The following is a 17,825-nucleotide window of genomic DNA, read 5'->3' on the forward strand; positions in this document are numbered from 1 at the left end:
TATACTTTTTTTCAAATGTAATCTAATCTAATTTATATATAATTACTTATTTTTTTGTAGTCTGGGTACATAATCCCAGTGGCATGTACTCAGTTACTACCCAACCCTGTTATATTGTTAGATTATAATTAGTGATGCATTCATGAGTACAACACATTCATGTAGCAGCTGGTAAAGGTCCAGCTAATTTTCATGACTTTATACCAACTTTAATACTTTTTTATTTTCTATGAATAAACAAAGTAAAGTAAATAAAGCCACCAAACATAGAGGAGTAAAAACTACAATATTGGCTCCCAAAATGTAGTTTAAGTAACATTAAGTGGAAATTAAAGAAACCAAAGTAAAGTACCAAAGTTGTACTTAAGTTACTATGTGGATGTACAGTAACTACAAACAAAGACAGTGAAAGCGGGCATGAGAAAATAGTTTTATTGTTCCTGGAATGTAACATGTTTGGACAGCAAAAATAGAGAAGAAAGTTTTCACTGTGGCGTTACACAACAGCAGCAGGGTGTGGTCATACACTACAATTTAATACTCTTAAACACCAGCATGCCCATTCATTCAGCAACAACAACACACTGAGCATCCAGACATAAACTGCGCTCCCCGACATGAACCCAGAGTGTAATTAAGAGGCTGTGGAAGACACAGCTCATACACACACATCCCCACTTCATCAAATCAGCATCTACAGATTTCACACTTCAGCTGAGGACACTGAAACATGGACGAATTGCTGCCATTTTGCATACAATGATATGTTATCTTAACTGTCACTCCAGCACTCAACCTTTCTGTAAAACATACAACACCTTCATAAACATCCACCCAAAAACATTACAAGGCAGTTTTGACCATAAAAGAAATGAAAAAAAAAAAACAAAAAACAAAGGCATGTGAATGGTTACTTATGGCCAATCCCTGATTTAGTGTGCATTTCTATTTCAAGGCTTCATAATGAATTATGGTGCTAACATTTTACTGTAAAGGTTAGAAACTACAGAGAAAGCATCAGAAGAGCTGAAAAATGGAATTAAAACCTGTTTGTTGGTCTTTATTTTGCACAGGTTTGTCACTGTGCTTTTTGATCAAAGCAGCTCACTTATTGTGCCGTTAGGTGAAGATAAGACACACCGACATTTTTTTAAACGTCTCTGAAAGAAGCTAGAAAGTAGAGTGAGAAAGTATTACAAACCTTTATCAGTCACTTACAAAAAATGTTCAAAATTGTACACGTTGTTCACCCTGCAAAAGTGACTCATACATTCATACAATATAAAACAGAAGACCTTTACCTATGACTGAATCATAAAAGTGACCTGTTCTATCGAGCAATATTTTAAAAGCTGAACACACACTGCAAAATAAGACATTTCATGAACAATAATCTCTGACATTTTTATGGTTGAAATCTCAAGGCAACCTCAAGGAATGTAACAACGCTGAAGGCACTCTACAGTCTGTTCTGTGCATTGGTCTTCATCCCAGCCACAGAGTGTGCTGTAAAGCTTCCTGTACCAGTCCGCCTCAGTACACTCTCCTGCATGCTGAGAGCTGCAGAGTGCATAATATTCTGCAGCATTTCGGGACAAAATTGGCCAAAGAAAAGCAGTGAATACAGTGCACATCGTTCAAGAAACAGTGAGCTGATTACAACTGAGTCTGCAGAATGGGTACATATGTAACAGCTGACCTCTAGGCATTATACTGTTATATTAGCATATTATAAGGCAAACAGGCTTGCATAGTTGAAAAAAAGACCCAAATAATATCTGTCCAGTAATGATTTTGCTTCATGTCAGTAATTCCCTTGGTGAAACTGTCAGTTAAGGCTGTGGTGAGAATGAATTTAATAAAATTTATATTATCATGTGTACTCTGCTCCATGAAAAGCTACCACTCCTCAGTTACTTGCAGTTACTTGAAGGATAATCTAGTCTAAAATTTAACTGATTATAAAAATTTAATTTAAGGTGAAATTAATTAAGTGTGTAAAGACTGCAGACTATTTAAGGTCTGCTTTTATTAAAAGTTTGTTTTCCTAGTAATTCTACAGAGTCTGGTGTCACATATTTAATGCTGAAGGGAGACAATTAATATTTTGTATTTTGGCTTAATATTCTTGTTGTTTATTTACCACTCTGTTGTTCATTTCTAGCAGTAAAATCTTGAAACTGGAGAGCTTTAATGATGAGAATCCTTTCTGGTTTTCTCTGGTTTTACCACAGCCTGCCTGAACGAAACCACGATTCAAATTCAGTGTGTGGGAACTGGAACAATGCAGACAACAATGCAGCAATGCAATTGTAAAGAAATGCGTGTGTGAGTGTGTAACGGGACAGTTCACCCCAAATTTTAAAAGGCATATTTTTCCTCTTACCTGCTATTTATTCATGTAGACTGTTTGGTTGTGACTGAGTTGCAGAGTTTCAGGGATTATCGGCTGTAGAGATGTTTGCCTTCTCTCGAATATAATGGAACTAGATGGTACTCAGCTCGTGGTGCTCAAAGTGCCAAAAAATGCACTTGAAACTCGGCAGCAATGTTTCTTTCCAGAAATCATAACTGAAGATAATCCACAGACCTTGTTTTTAGCACTTTAATGTAGGAACTATACCAAACTGTACTTGTAAAACATACCAACCACCACAAGCTGAGCGCCATTATCGCTGCGTATTTTTGATTTTGGGGTGAAATGTCCCCTTAATATTCCTTTGACAGAGCTGAACATTTCACTGTGATAATGCAAAAATCACCAGAATCACTAAAGCTTTGCACACACCCCATTCATTTGAAAAAACAACAAGTGATTGAATCACAAACGTGTTGGACGAGTTTTATATCAGTGTCCTTGTCACCCTACACCTCACTGTTAATGAGGAAACTGAAAGCTGAGGCCAGCTGTCGAAACATCACCTCTTCCTCTGGCAGCTCCTTGATGTTTCCCTGCGGTCTTTTCATTCAGAGAAGTGTCAGGGCGTCTGGGTGTGGACGGCATCTGATGGCTGCGTGTGCATCTTAGTGCTGAGGAGAGAGTTGATGTAAGGCCAAATCCGGTCTGTCTCTGTGCCCGAAAATGAGTGCAAGATTCCCTGTGACCTGAGAGAAGTAATAATAATAGAGTGCAATTAAAATATTGATTTATAGATTGAATGAATGGTAGAATTCAGAGGTTGCCAGGTTGCTGTACTGGTTGCCCATGAACCAAGCTCTTGTTTGCACAAATTCTCATTTGTCAGACGATCACTGTTGTTACTTTCTTAAGGAAAGGAGGGACATATGTAAACCCTAAGTATTTTATTTTTGAGTGCTTGGCTACATTGTGTCACTGAGCATTTAGTCTGCTCCAGACTAACAGACACCCTGTCAAAGTACCAGCACAAATCACAGTATCAGCCCCTAGCCTCAGAGGACAGAGGAGCTGAGTGGACAGAAAGTTTATTTTTAATAACAACATTGTGCTCTGGCTGGTTCAAGCTCAATGATGGATCAATGTCAGATCTAAATTTTTCCACATTTCTTTATTTCTTTTTTTTTTAAGTGTTTACTTTGTACATTTGCATTTTAGCTACTGTGGCGGTAATTCCACAGGCTGGGCCGATGTTGGGCCGATGTTGTAATATTCAGGGACGATCAAGAGAAACTGTGTGCCTCATTTGAAGCCAACAAAATAACAAGAGTACATGTTGCTGTTTTTTTTTCTGTTCCTTTACGTGGAAGTTTATACTGAGGACTAGCTCAGCTACCATTAGCTTTGTCGTGCAGAAGCTTTTTCTGCTCTGCTCACTCTCGGTATGTGTGCTGCTGTATTTAAATCTACTGGATAGACGAACGCCGGAGGTAACAATATGTGAAAAAGAAAATTGAAACTAATTTGCTTGGCAACATTGTGTATCTTTGATTAGTGCGTGTTTCAATTCCATTTGGATCTTTGTCAGATGACTGATTTTCTTTGGTTGACTACAGCCGCGGGACTTTCCGAGATCTGTAAACACACTTTGATGTGGAAAGTTGTTCCCCTACAGCTATCTTTATACGAATCTAAAGTTTTATCATCACAAACAGTTATAATTCAGTATCTACATCAGACAATCGTCCATGAAAAACAGATGCTCTGCAGACCACTGTTTTGGTTTATTTTAACACATAAAAAACTTAACTATTGATCACTTCTGATGAAATAATTTACCAAATTCACATGTTTTGTTATTGTTTCAGAACTGGGTTTGATTTTCTGTCCACCATTGCACATGAACACACTGTCTTTCAGCAATCACATCTCAATCATCTGTGATAATAATGTTACTATGATACTTTGCAATGACAATGTTAGAAAAATACAGACCACCTAATGTTTATTCAGATGCATTGTCTATTTAAATAGAGTTTAAATTTGCTTTTCAAACGTCGACAGTATGCTGGCTGTATGTAGGAAAATGACTGCTAAAGAGTAGACATGAAAGGGATGCATTTACTGACTTGTAGAGGTCTATGACAGGCTTGGCCACATCTTTGTAGTGTCTCAGTCTGGCCATCAGAGCTTCTGGTTTGTCATCGTCATGCTGAATCAGTGGCTCCCCGGTGATGTCATCCTTTCCCTGCAGGAAGGCAACACAAGGTCACACAGGCAACAATGCAACAATGGTCAGCTCCAGACAACGCACTGAAGTCCTACAGTACCAACGATTACAGCACAACACAAATCAAAATCACACAGCAGGTAGACACATATCTACAGGCATCACTGCATCAATATCAGGATCATCTGGAGCTCAAAGATTTACAATTTTGCAGTATGAAGGAATTTGGCTGCCTGTTGAATCCAAACAAATAGGGGGCAGTATATCACCAACGCAACCGCTACCTGCTGCTGTCGTTAGCTATTTAGGTTGGTTAGCCATGTCACTACAGGCCCTATTAGTTGACTCAAATGTGCCTGGACAGTTTGGTTATTGATGAATCTGATTAAAGGCTTCAAATGGCTCTTAATAAATGTGGTATCTTTTTGGATAATGTTAAACATTATGGATTAATAAATTGTGCTCGATTTGAACGTTTTTCTGAGTGTTTTCTTACCTTGAGACTAGGCAAGTATTCTAAATTAAATTTTTTGTTAAGTCGACAGGGAAATTAGTCAACAGGGACATTGGGACAGGGTGGGACAAGGCTAACTGGTTAAGCATAAAAAGCTAAAAAGGCATGCGAACTTCAGTGGATATCTCTGCAACACAACACACAGACATCTTTAATCTTCTTTAATCTTCTTTAATCTACAATTCTTATATAGTGCACCTTTAAAGTTTGCCCCCAGACATGTTTTAAGAACTATAAAAACACTGCTTTGAATAAAACTTTGGGCCTGAATTAAAAAATCTTAAAATTCCGATCACAATCTCTAAAAATGTACTTTTTTCATTAAACTGTCCACTGTTTTACTGTACATGATATTGTATGTTCATTATTTTGTCATTATGTATCTAAACTTACTTAAACACGCCAGATAAATGAAGGTTATTGCTATTATAGATTTTGGTTAAAGGGGACCTATTATGCTCATTTCCAGCTCTATATTTTTATACTGAGTTTCCATTAGAGTAACTGTTTTGCAGTTCAAAAATATCCTTATTTATCTCATATTAGCCCTTTATGCAGTCCATTAATTCACTCTCTATTTGAAACAAGCCATTTCAGCTCCTAACAACATTAAATAGTCAGTTAAGTCAGGGTGACAACAAGGACCTTGTAAAGCAAAAAAAAAAAAAAAAGAAGAAGAAACAAGCTCCAGGAGTGTTGCTGTGCAGGAGGGTGGGGTGCTGAGTGAGGAGGTTGTCCTTCATTTGGTTCCAAACTCTGGTTTTGACAAACATTCTCCCTGCTGAAGCCAGACATTACATCTCTACCACCTCCAAAACACACTGACACAAATTCCGTGGGGGAGAAACTGAAAGCACAAAATTGCCCTCCAGAAAGTCAATACAGTGTCATAAAAAAAAAAAAAATAATAAAAAGAATGCCAAGTGGAACATTTTCAGCACAGTGACTGTACTGTCACCTTCACTCGTGGCGGGTTGAAGCCCATGTTGTAGACTCTACCGCTGGCTGGATGGATCCAGCGGTCGCTCAGTCTCTCCCTCAGGGTCTCATAGGGGATGTTGAGGCTGATGACCAAGTCGAGCTGACACAAACTGTTCAGGGCTTGGGCCTGCGCTAAAGTTCGGGGAAAACCTGAACAAAAAACAGAGAGACACTGTCAACCAGGAACAGTTTAAGTCAAGTGTTATTCATTGATTTTTCCATCAGCTATGTTTTTATTAATTTTCCTTAATCATGTTATTTGGGGGACGTGTGCTCCAAGCTATATTAATCAAACAGGTGCTGGTTGTTTAGATAAGAATTTTTACATTTTCATAAATCAGTTTTTATTGTGCACTCAGGGGAACATCAATCAAACTATCGTTGGTTTATTCATTTTTTTTTAACAATGGTGTCTCATTTAAGACTGTGAGGCATGTGCATTTTTCAAATTTTAATTGTCACTGTGAGTCAAAAACATTAAGGTAGACATACTGTACATGAACAACAGGCGCTTCCATACATACACAGTTTATTTCCTGTTCAAATGTTTGCTAATTTCAGTAGCAGACTGCAAGCTGTTTCCAGTTTTCCAGTATAATCGTCTGCAGCCGTGACATAACCAACATTATGTACATGTGAATGGACTTACTGAAAAAACAATGCTCTCATGACCTGGATGAACCACCAGCAGCAAAAACAAGACAAGAGCCTACAGTCACGCTAGCAGCACTGTGACGCTGCACCAGTGCACTGTCTTGCCAAAACCAGTATGCTAACATGCTCAGGGTAACAATGCTAAGATGCTCATGTTTAGCAGGAAATGTTTACGAAAAAGTTTAGTTTTCATGCTATCATCTGCTTATTAGGACTAAATAGTTAAAAAGTTGTGCAGGAATGAGGATGATTCTGATCCCATAAATGAGTATTTAATACTGGAAGAGCATAAATATGCAATACATTCTGTTCCTGGTAGGAACAGTTTATGTTTATGGTGCAAGTTCATGAATCATTTCAATATTTCAGTGGATGTGGGGTGGTGCAGAATGAAAGTGGGCCGATGACGATGCATGTCACTCTGGCTCGCTGTCTCAGGTCAAAGCCAGGTTAGCTTAGCTTTTATCCCGCCACTTTTTCTGGGGCAACTGTGACCCAGATGGTCAGGCTAGCAGACCACCTCAAGGTCCGCTGTCATCTATCCTGTAGATACATGTCACATTTCACCGTCCAACCAATGTTTGCTCAGTTGTAAGCTAGCTTTAGCCTCAGTCTTTTTCCATGTTACATTTTAGAACATGTCAGACGGAAACATTAAAATGTCGGCTGGAGAAGCACCAGTGAGTTTGGTCGGTATTCGGTGCCTTGCTCAAGGATGCTTGACATGGCAAATGGGAAGCTCACTGTGAATGCAGCTCCTTTAGTTTCAAGGCAATTGTCTCTGCAAACCACAAAACTTTGGTATTCTCTGGTATCCGAACATTTGGACTTGTCTTCAGTTTATTGCGTCCTTAAGTTAGAGCAGAAACTGGCAATCAGCTGGCAAGAGCTGTTAAATCTCTCTAACCACCGAAATATCATGCTGCCCACAAGTGACTGATGAAAGTGCATCAATCAAGGGTTACATGAGGGAAACAGACTGAGAGTGGGCAGAAATTATATCTGTACAACACAGTATGTTTGGGGAGGATATGATTAAATGTGTCTATGAACTCAAAACTGTGAAGAATACCATGTAAATCAACATGTTGTGACACTAATAACTCAGAGTCATGAGACAAACATGAGATAAATGCAAGCACGTGTCTATGTGTGTGTGTGTGTGTGTCTGTGTGTGTGTGTGTGTAACATTGATTAGCCTTGCCTTCCCCCCACGTTAACCTAAAATTATTTGTTCAGTGATCATGTTTCAAGGTTCAAGCATGTACAACACCCAACTGGTTTGTTTCATCAATGTTTGAATTCCCTCTTGAAGTTAGTGGATAGTAATTAACTTGAAAAATAACATTTCGTTACCAGTGGCTAAAACTAAATAGGTTATCAGACAATATTAACAATAAGACACAGTCCTGTATTTTATAACTTTTTTACCCTGACGCACTTCTGAGGCCAGTGCTTGTACTTCAGTACGTGCAGGCAGAAATCTTCATTATTATGTATCTCGTGCACAAATTAATACCAAACCAATGGTTTAATTAAGTAATGACATTTAGACTATTATCTGTTATTTCTGTGTTACAGTTCTGCTCATAGACTCTGCAGGAACAATAAAATCATTGTTAAATTACTAAAATCATTTTAAAAATAATATTTTGTGTCACATTATTGATTTTTTCTGGTACATAACCATGTAACATGCAGGATAACGTACAGTGGGCGGGTCACTATTGCAAAATAAAGTCATACAATCATTAATATTTCTTGTTGAATATATTTGTGTGAATATTTATACATATATATATTTTTTATGGTAAGTAACGATGTAATAAGCAGGATGATGCACATTTTGTGGGTCGACTTTGTATCGTAGTCCTGCATTATTTTGTTGGGGTTTATTTCACAATAATGACCTGCTCATTGTATATTATCCCTTACATGGTGACTTGATCTCCACCAGAAAAAACAACATGCACCTGCTTAGGGCTCCCGTAGCCACCAGAGGGCCCCCAAGAGAGTTTGAAATGTTTTTTTGTTTTTTTTTTGTGATATATTATTATTATGAAACAAAAATACAATATTGTGTTAATGGGCTGGCTTGCTAATAGAGCACAACAGTGAGGTTCCAGAGGAGAAAATCCCATTCATATTCTGAATAGAAGATTGAGATCACTAAACATAAAGTTGTAGCCATCCGTGGTAGACTTAACATACCATAATTTTATTCATTATTTCATTTTCCGATCTTTTTTTGCTCTTCATCAAATGTTTTATGGTCTCGATGCACCTGGTCGTTGGATGGCTTGGTTCCATGCTTAAAACTCTTCATATGAGGATTTTCTGATACCTAAATGTAAATGTGAACATGAGCTGTTCACCGTTAAGCTCTAAACTGCTGGTTTAATGAATTCCAGCTTCCTCTGTCAGAGTCATGGGTCATGAGTATTAAAGTGCAAGTTAACGCAGACCAGGCCTCTGAGTTTTGCTCCTTTTTAACATTAAAAACCATAAACAGGTAAAAATATGCCAGACATACAACACAGCTATAACTAACAAAATTGATGATGACCATGTTATACTGGTGCATACATGGCATATAAATGAATATATGTGATAATTTTAACCAATACTATTGGTGCCACTGAGGTGGTGGTGGGCCCCAAATCAAATTGTGCTTGGCGCCCCATAAAAGTTTGGGCCGGCCCTGCTGAATGTGACAAACTTGCACAGATATCTTTGATCTTTGATTTTGAGTGTGATGTTAAACCTCTATGACTACCCTAAGTTGAGTAATAGTTGAGGGCATGTACAGACCCGCCAGTAGTGGATTCAGTACTTCAGAGTCCTGCAATAATTACCCACAGATGTAGGATAATGTATAGTGGAAAGGAGGCCCTGCATATGGCTATGTTTCTGAACATGCAGCAATGTAAAAAAAAATGCTTGTATAGTGGCCCTGCCTGCTAACATGAATCTGGGGATTTTGGGGGGTGGCACCCAGGGTGGCCAATCAGATTCAAGGGGTGGCTGGCAGTTCCCACCACTGGCTGCATTATGAAGAACATATTCCCTCACGACACATTAAGACAAAGGATGGAGGCTGCTGTGAGATAAAGAAAGCAAAGCATCAGTAGAATAAGATACAGACCACACACTTGTATAAAAACACTGTTTCATACCGTCCAGCAGCCAGCTGTGGGTGCTCAGCTGTTCCAGTCTAGGCAGCATCAGACTGGTCATCACATGGTCAGGCACCAGCATGCTTCTGTCTACGTAGGTTTTCACCATCAGACCTGCCTCTGACACACAACAGACAAGTAAACATAGTCAGTGAACGTCAAAAACAAGACAGGACAAGGACTGATGAATTCATCTCGGTCTTGATAAAAGAGCAGGGCTGCAGCCAGGATATAAATAACTGAGGTCAGGAGTCCTCATCATGACAGGGGGAGCTGGGGATATGCCCCCCTCAGAGAAATGGTTGAAGACAATAGTATTAATTTATGGTTTTTAATGCATTTTGTGAGTAAGACACACAAGCTAGATGAAAATTTGACTAGAAAAGCCACACAGCTCTTTTCGGTCCAGTTTCTTGTTGCTGTAAAATCACTTTCACTGTCAAACAAACTGCAGTATCTTTCAGGTTTTGCTCTAAATCAGTGGTCGCCCACCATTTTTCCTTGGAGACCCCCCCCCCCCCACTTCTGTCTACGAACGATTGAGCCACACACCTAAAGAAGAGGTGATTAATTCCAAAGCTTCCCTGTTACAAATTAACATCAGTTATTACTGTTTCCATACTGTACTCCATACTTAGAACTTTGAACTGTCTCTTTTCTAGTACAAGAGTTACAACCCAACACAGTAGACTTATACACACACCTCCTGACCAAAAGAATGACAATAATTCATTATCACAGAGTTGTGGCCTACAGAGTGGCATTTTAAGTGAGGACAAAACAGTTTTCTGCACAAACTGTTGTAGGAACTGCCATTGTAGTTAACATCTGCAAATCTAATTTTAACAACCTCAGAGCAGACAAAACCTTGGGGACCCCCTGTGATTTCTGCCACACCCTTGAGGGATTGAAATCCTCTAAATTACACTTGTTGGTGACAAATTAGTGCGTAAAATGTCTTGTCTAGATATGCAAGTTGTGCACGTAAAGCTGTTTAGCTCCGCTGGCGAGATGATACACACAATCTTTTATTCTTGACACGCCAATTACCTAAGCAATTTGTCACTTCAATTCAACATTTAAAGGGGACAGTTCACCCCAAAATCAAAAAACACACATTTCCCCTTTACCTGTAGTGCTATTGATCCATCTAGATAGTTTTGGTGTGGGCTGCATAGTTTGGGAGATATCTGTGTCTGTCACAGTGAATAGGAGGACATGACCTCAGTGACTTCAATGGTAGCTAACATCTTGCTTATGCATCTAACTGACCAGAGAAAGCAAATTATTAAAACTGTCTCTACAGACACCTCCTGCCTCTAACCTTAACCTGCAATCTTACTCATTTTAAATGACAGTGGAAACTCTGGTGCCTGCTATGCATAATCAAATCAATATCCATGCCATTTAATTCATTGAGTAACTATTGAACTTACTATAAATCCTGAAAAAGAAAAAAGTCCAAACCTTACTGGAACAATCCAATAATGGTAACCAAGCACACACATGTTTTTACTTAAGCTTTCTGCACTGCTGCACTCTGCACCAGTTATATCAGTACGCACGAACTTGGCACATGCTGAGAATTAAATGAATTCCAGCAGGGTAGCTATGATGGGGACGTAATGGATGGTTTTTGGTGCAAGTTTGGGAAAATAACTGCATTAAAAACATTGTTGTGGGGTTTAACTTGACCAACAAATCACAAGTCATTGTGGGGGGCGGAGACTTCTACAACTTCTCTGGGGCTGAAATCAAAATGAGGAAAAATTAAGAACATTTGAAGAAAATCGTAGATTCCTCGAATTCTCACATTCAGCACAGAAAATGACGCTTTGGATCGACTTATTTTCTGCAGGTTGCTTCTTCCTGTTGCCACCACAGTATTGAGGTTGCGCTACAGTAGGTGGGCATGTGTATCCTACCTGTATTTGCCGCTATGCTCTCTCTCAGATAGTGGCCACTGGACAGATATTGCAGCCCAAAGCTTTGCGCAATCCTCTTGGATATCGTTCCTTTGCCCGATCCTGGTGGACCCATGATAGCAGCTCGAAAGAACTTGGCCATGTCTTCCTCAAGCACTGGATCCAACTGTAAAAATCTCTGGAACGCACAAATGCTGTTCCTGTTTGTGCGCGAATGGGACGAAGTGAATCACCTCTTAATTAAACTCCTACCCAGCTGCACTCATGAGCGATTAAACAGATCCAAAATGCCTGGATGGCTTATAAACGTGCCCTGACAAAGTAAATTTCAGCTTATCTCTGGAGTCTTTACGAAGAGTCCACTCTCTGCGCACATCGGGGTTATCCTGCTCTGTGACTAAAGTGAAACGCTTTTTCCTCTTTTTTTTTCTCTCAGTTCACTTATGGACACATTACGCTCGTCTACGTCTTTAAGGACATAGACTTTCTCTGCGAATGAATGAGGGAGTCGCCACAACGCCCTATTTTCCTGCTCACATCATCCAGAAAAAATGCGGATGACACGAAACTTGCGGGGTAAACTGGTCACTGTAGTTTTTATATACAAGTGTTGGCTACAAAAACAACGACTGCAGTCTGTTACTGACGGTGACTGTCTATCTATCTATCTATCTATCTATCTATCTATCTATCTATCTGACAAAGGAAGGGGAGAAGTTTTTAACAATTTATCATAGTTCTAATTCTAGAATGACCTAATGGTTTCCTTCATATAAGCAACACAAAAATAATACTGCAATGTCAATTCATTTCACTTAAGTACAGTCATAAAATAAAATAAAATAAAATAAAATAAACTTGCAAAGCCAGTTCTTTTCAGTACAAATATTAATAATATATATATATATAAAAAAGATAAAATAAACAAAAACTGCAAAGCCAAATCAAGTTACTATAATAGATTCATAAAATAAAAGATAGACAGTAAAGTAACATTTTAAACCAATTCTTTTCAGTCCAGTAGATAGATAGATAGATAGATAGATAGATAGATAGATAGATAGATAGATAGATAGATAAAATAGCCAAAATTAAATAAAATAAAATCACAGAGCCAGTTCAATTCACTGCAGTATAATAATAAAATGAAATTACATAAAATTGCAAAGCCAGTTATGTTCACCTTAATATTCTCATAAAATAAAATTAAATAAAATCATTATAATACATTCGTAGTTCAGGACAGTAAGACAAAGATTTTCGTGGGAAAATCAAGTTACTCCACCTTCAATACACGTTGAGGCTTGTTACGACGCTTTAGTGTCATGTCACCAAGCCAGAAAAGTGCGTCAGACAGTTTAATGTCACTTGAACCCATAAAAATATTGATATTTGGTTTGGCAATTTATTTTTATGCCTCATCAGTGAGCAACTTTTAGATTTTTTTTTTAAGAAAAGTTGACATTTTGGGACCCACTTGTGCAATAAATGACTACGAGAGTTACTGTAGCTCATGCATGTTATTATCTAACTAATTGATAAAGTGGGTAATACTTGGATTCCACCACTTGTTGACAGCATTTCTTTCAGATCAGAGCTCCTATTATTGCTTATTCACTGGGTTATTATTGCTCATTTGGTTCATGGGGTTGCTATTTCTCATGTTTTTGCACTGTTGGCAGCGGGCGCAGAAACGCACATGAGTCGCTGTCATTCCGCGCAGCGTTTGCGGACGGGAGGAATCGGGTGAGTACTTGTTGCGAGCCATACGGCGGCGGCAGCGTCCCGGAGCTGTCAAATATTGCGCACAGCCTTCAGTCTCCAGTCAGTGGAGTAACCAGACTAATCCATCAGACAAACAACTCGGAAGATTAACCTTTTTTAGCCTCGCGAACTATTTTGTGCCTTCACACCCGGAAGCCTTCTTTTAAAATCATTATCAATTTGTCACATGGCTTTGGAGAATTCAATAACAACAAAAAATGGCGACAATCACGTTGCTCTGTGTGGTCTTGCTGCGTCATTAAAAATATTCATGTAAACACGGGGGATTAAACGGGAATTGCAGGTAAGTGAAGCAGATATTTGCTATATATTTAATGCGGTTTGAGTGTAATTAAGAATAAATGATTATATTTGGATCCTACAGCATGCTGTTTGTTTTTACCCTGGAAAGGGGTGTGTATGCAATGCTGGGCGTTAACGTTTGGCTGCACAATATTCAGTACGAACATGGCATTTATATTTTGCTTTAGTCGCTTTTTAAAGAGCACGTTTGGCTTAATTAAAGCGTGTATGCATGTCATCGTGCAGTGACATAATTAACGGCGTGGTGTAGATTTGTCCAACTTTTGTTTATTTGTGGAAAACAGCAACAAGCTTTGGCAGAGCCTCCACTGTTATTCCCGTTCTTTGGCTGTAGTGTCGGAGCCATTCACGTAACGCCGTTCCCCTGTTATTTACATTGAGGGTTTATGCAATATGGACGCGCTTTGCTCGCAGCGTCTCTTTTTTACAGACATTCATGACAACAAACGCACCACAGAGCGTCGACAGTGGTTTTTTCTGCTCTGCTAACCTTTTTACTGATTATTACACATGTTGCTTTGCTTTTCACGTCTGACACGAACATTTTTGGCCAGAGAAGCGGCGGGGCTAATGGAGTTGTTTACATGAAGTGCGGAGGGCGGACTGACTGACGAGGAGGAGGAGGAGGAGGAGGAGGGGGAGGAGCCGCGACGTCGGCCAGAGAGCGACGCCACCGGACTGCTCGCGCCGAGGTGGGCGGAGCCCGCGAGGAGAATCATAACAAGTCTGACGTCACTCGGCCTTGTGGTTGGTATGAATAATATACACTAGTTTGTCTGGACCAAGACCCAGCAGGAAAGAGGTTAGGAGGGGCGAAAAAATGTTTGCACCTGTGTATTATTTTATGGGATGAAACCTTAAAAGCATAGTTTACCCCAAAATCAAAAATGCATCTTTCCCCCCCTGGCCTGTGGAGCTTTTTATCCATCTACATATTGATTGATTGATCTTAGATTTTGAGTCTGAGTTGCAGATTTTTGAAGATATGTGTCATACAGATGTCTGTCTTCTCTCCTATCTAAGGGGACTAGATGGCACTTGGCTGATGGTGCACAAACAGCCAAATAAATACATTTGGAAAATTCAAAACCAGTGTATCTTTCCAAAAAATCATAACCTGGTTACTGAAGTAAATGGTTGTGAGCAGTTTCAGTTCCAGACAGAAAGTAGTTCCTGTAGATTCTAAAGAAGTTGTGGTAGATTTTCCTGCAGAAAGACAATAGTTCTTACATGAAACTACTCACTGTTCTAGGTCTGTGGATTATCTTGAGTAATTGGGTCATGTGTTTTTGAAAGAGACACTGTTTTTTTTGTTTGCCAAATGCCATGTAGTGTCATTATATTAAAGAAAAGGCAGATATCTCCAAAACTCTGCAACTCACACCAAAATTGTCTAAATGGATAAATAAGACTACAGGCTAGGGGAAAAATATATATGATTTTGAGGTGAACTGTCCCTTTAACAAGCCCTTTGTGCAGAATGGGAAGAAATAATGAAAAATTAAAATCTCTTATCTTTGAAAGAGATTGTGAAACATGTGCATCATAATAAAATATGTAACACTGTAAAGAAAGCAGCCTGCTCCTGCTCCGTATCTCGTTTGTAATCACAGATTCACATCCAGTAGGTCTCTGAGTTCAAATTACACAAGCAGGGTTTTGCATTATTCACTCTTCACCCTTCCCTAGTAGAAGTTCCATCAAAGAATGTTTATTATTAATATTTAAGGTAGGTTGGTAGGTAGCTCTTCATTTGTAAGGCTTGAGGAGTAACAGATTACATGTAACAGGATTATGTAATTAGGATTAAAAAAACCTTAACCATAATCCATTACAGCTATAATGTTAGCTACACAGAACAATTGCTAATGTTAGCTGCTCAGAAACCCAGTTAGCTAACTAACCTGTCGATTCTAGTATTGTGAATAGCATACTTAACAAAGTACATTTAAATGTGCATAATAACTGCTGCAAACAAAAAACCCGACAATGAGCATAAAACATTCTATTAGGCTCAACAGTTTCACCATATTTGGTATTGAGGTAATTAAAAAGTAATGGAAAATCAAGTTAAGAGATGTGCAAAAAAGCAGTGCAAACAGATGAAATGTGTGAATAATGATAAAAAGACAACAATTTAAAATTACATAGTATCGATATTAAAAAAAAAATCAATGGAAGCCCAAAATTAAGATCAGAAAATAAATGAAATGACTCTGAACATGAAACAACAGATCAGAAGCAGAAACCTATGATACAAACACGTACAAAACACATAGCAGCAAAAAATGAATAAAAACTAACCAAAAGGTTTCAAAACTGCAATAACAAAATAATATTTACGGGCAGTTCACCAATTTTTTTTTCAGTGACTTTTGAGAGAAAATATTTTTGATCTGTCTGATGGGGGTGGGAAGGAAACGCAATGCAGAAGAACAATTCTCATCATACAATATGTTTCGTAGTACTGCCAGACGACTAGTACTCACTGGACGTGTCCTGCACCCAAAGATAATGGACGACATAGATGAAGGAGTCTGTCCTTTGCAGGACCACATTGGTGCAAAACCTACCATACCAAGTAAGTGTAAGCAAGTGTGCAATTCTAGCTACTTTCACCAAAACTGGGCTTCTCTGAACAGACAGTAGGATGTAGTGTAAAGGAAACCTGGATAATCGAGATAAGGACTATTTTAACTTTCCCTGTGTTTGTTCAGTTCTCACATCCTCTTTTCAGAAGTCTCTATGACTATTTCTGTTCCCCTAAATCCAACCATGAAATACGAGCTTTGTTTTGTGCTCCTGTCACTCTGACTAGAGTTCTTGTTGACTTATTATATTTCCCCCAAATCTCTTGGAATTTTTACAGTTTAAATCCACTGTTAGAAAGTAAAAGACCTCCTTCTGGTGACCATTAGTCAGAAGAATATTTAAAAAAAAAACTAATGTATTCAAGTCAATGAATGAATGTAAAATGTTTTGTTTGAGATATCGGCAAATAAGCTGCAAAACTTCCAAAAGGAAAAACTTTGTTATCTTTGCACCTGTCGGCACAGAGCACAGACGTTATGCGTGGAGGATGACGAGTGGAGCGAAGCCCCGGACTGCTAGATTTGACAGGCTGCCCTGGTTCAGTTATCACAGTGCTGATGCTGTCCCCATCGAAGGTACAGTACTGTGATAACTGAAGGATGGCTGCCAACTTGACACGAGTGCATCGAATCAGAGCGCGTTCGACTGAACGAGCCCCCAGCACCAAAGACAAGATGATTGTTTTTGTGGTATGTTGATTTAGAAACAGTTATTGGGAAGTTTGTGTGTTTTTTATGGATATTTCGACTGTTTTTATTGGATTTTACATGTAATTCGGACATGTAGACCAAGGCACGAGTATGCAAAAATATAAAACTACAGAAGACATAAAAATATGCATGGGTAATAGTAAGTCCATGTGTTTTTATTTATGAAATCTGTTAGTAGATTGTGATAAATCTATTATGCTGTTATTGTTTTAAGTATAAGAAACATTCAGCTCAAACCTGCAAATATTATCTTCACACTATTCATGTAATGTCTCCTTAATTCTAAGAAATAAAGTGAATCATCCTTTCTTTAAATGTGTACCCTCTTATTTATTTTATGCATTTCATAAAACAGTCACCTGTTAAGCGACTTAACCATTCCACTTTAAAACTAATGCACATCGTGCAGACTCGACAAAAAAAAAAAAAAAAAAAAAAACTGTCCACATTCATTTCCTGCTTTATTCTTCCCCATAGTCAAGCCAGATGCCAATTTCTGATGAAAACTGCTTTGCAACATATGTCCTAACAGGAAGAGGAGTAAGGACTACAAGAACAGCTGTGTCTTTATGTTGATCGCATACAAGTGCTCTTAAGAT

General features: G+C 38.6%; 1 protein-coding gene and 1 long non-coding RNA gene across 4 annotated transcripts; one reads left to right on the forward strand and one right to left on the reverse strand.

Annotated features, from left to right (window-relative positions):
• Positions 1-411: 411 nt before the first annotated feature.
• ak4 (adenylate kinase 4) lies at positions 412-12,449 on the reverse strand. Its single transcript, XM_084723662.1, has 5 exons — positions 11,837-12,449; positions 9,912-10,031; positions 6,059-6,231; positions 4,486-4,604; positions 412-3,105 (listed from the first exon to the last, which is right to left on the reverse strand). Exons 1-5 carry the CDS (start codon positions 11,976-11,978, stop codon positions 2,979-2,981), a joined length of 681 nt encoding a protein of 226 aa, XP_084579788.1. The 5' UTR covers positions 11,979-12,449; the 3' UTR covers positions 412-2,978.
• An 843-nt stretch (positions 12,450-13,292) lies between these two features.
• On the forward strand, positions 13,293-17,338 carry LOC146324355 (uncharacterized). 3 transcript variants are annotated; one of them, XR_014771225.1, is made up of 4 exons: positions 13,293-13,904; positions 14,479-14,675; positions 16,390-16,505; positions 16,981-17,338. It is a non-coding gene; the product is annotated as an uncharacterized LOC146324355 (long non-coding RNA). The 3 variants fall into 3 exon arrangements; XR_014771226.1 differs by having other exon boundaries at positions 14,479-14,671; XR_014771227.1 differs by having other exon boundaries at positions 14,484-14,675.
• The last annotated feature ends 487 nt before the right edge of the window (positions 17,339-17,825 follow it).

This window comes from Lutjanus erythropterus, chromosome 7 (genome assembly GCF_056507025.1).
Source record: "Lutjanus erythropterus isolate fLutEry1 chromosome 7, fLutEry1.hap2, whole genome shotgun sequence".
NCBI classification, from domain to species: Eukaryota; Metazoa; Chordata; class Actinopteri; order Lutjaniformes; family Lutjanidae; genus Lutjanus; species Lutjanus erythropterus.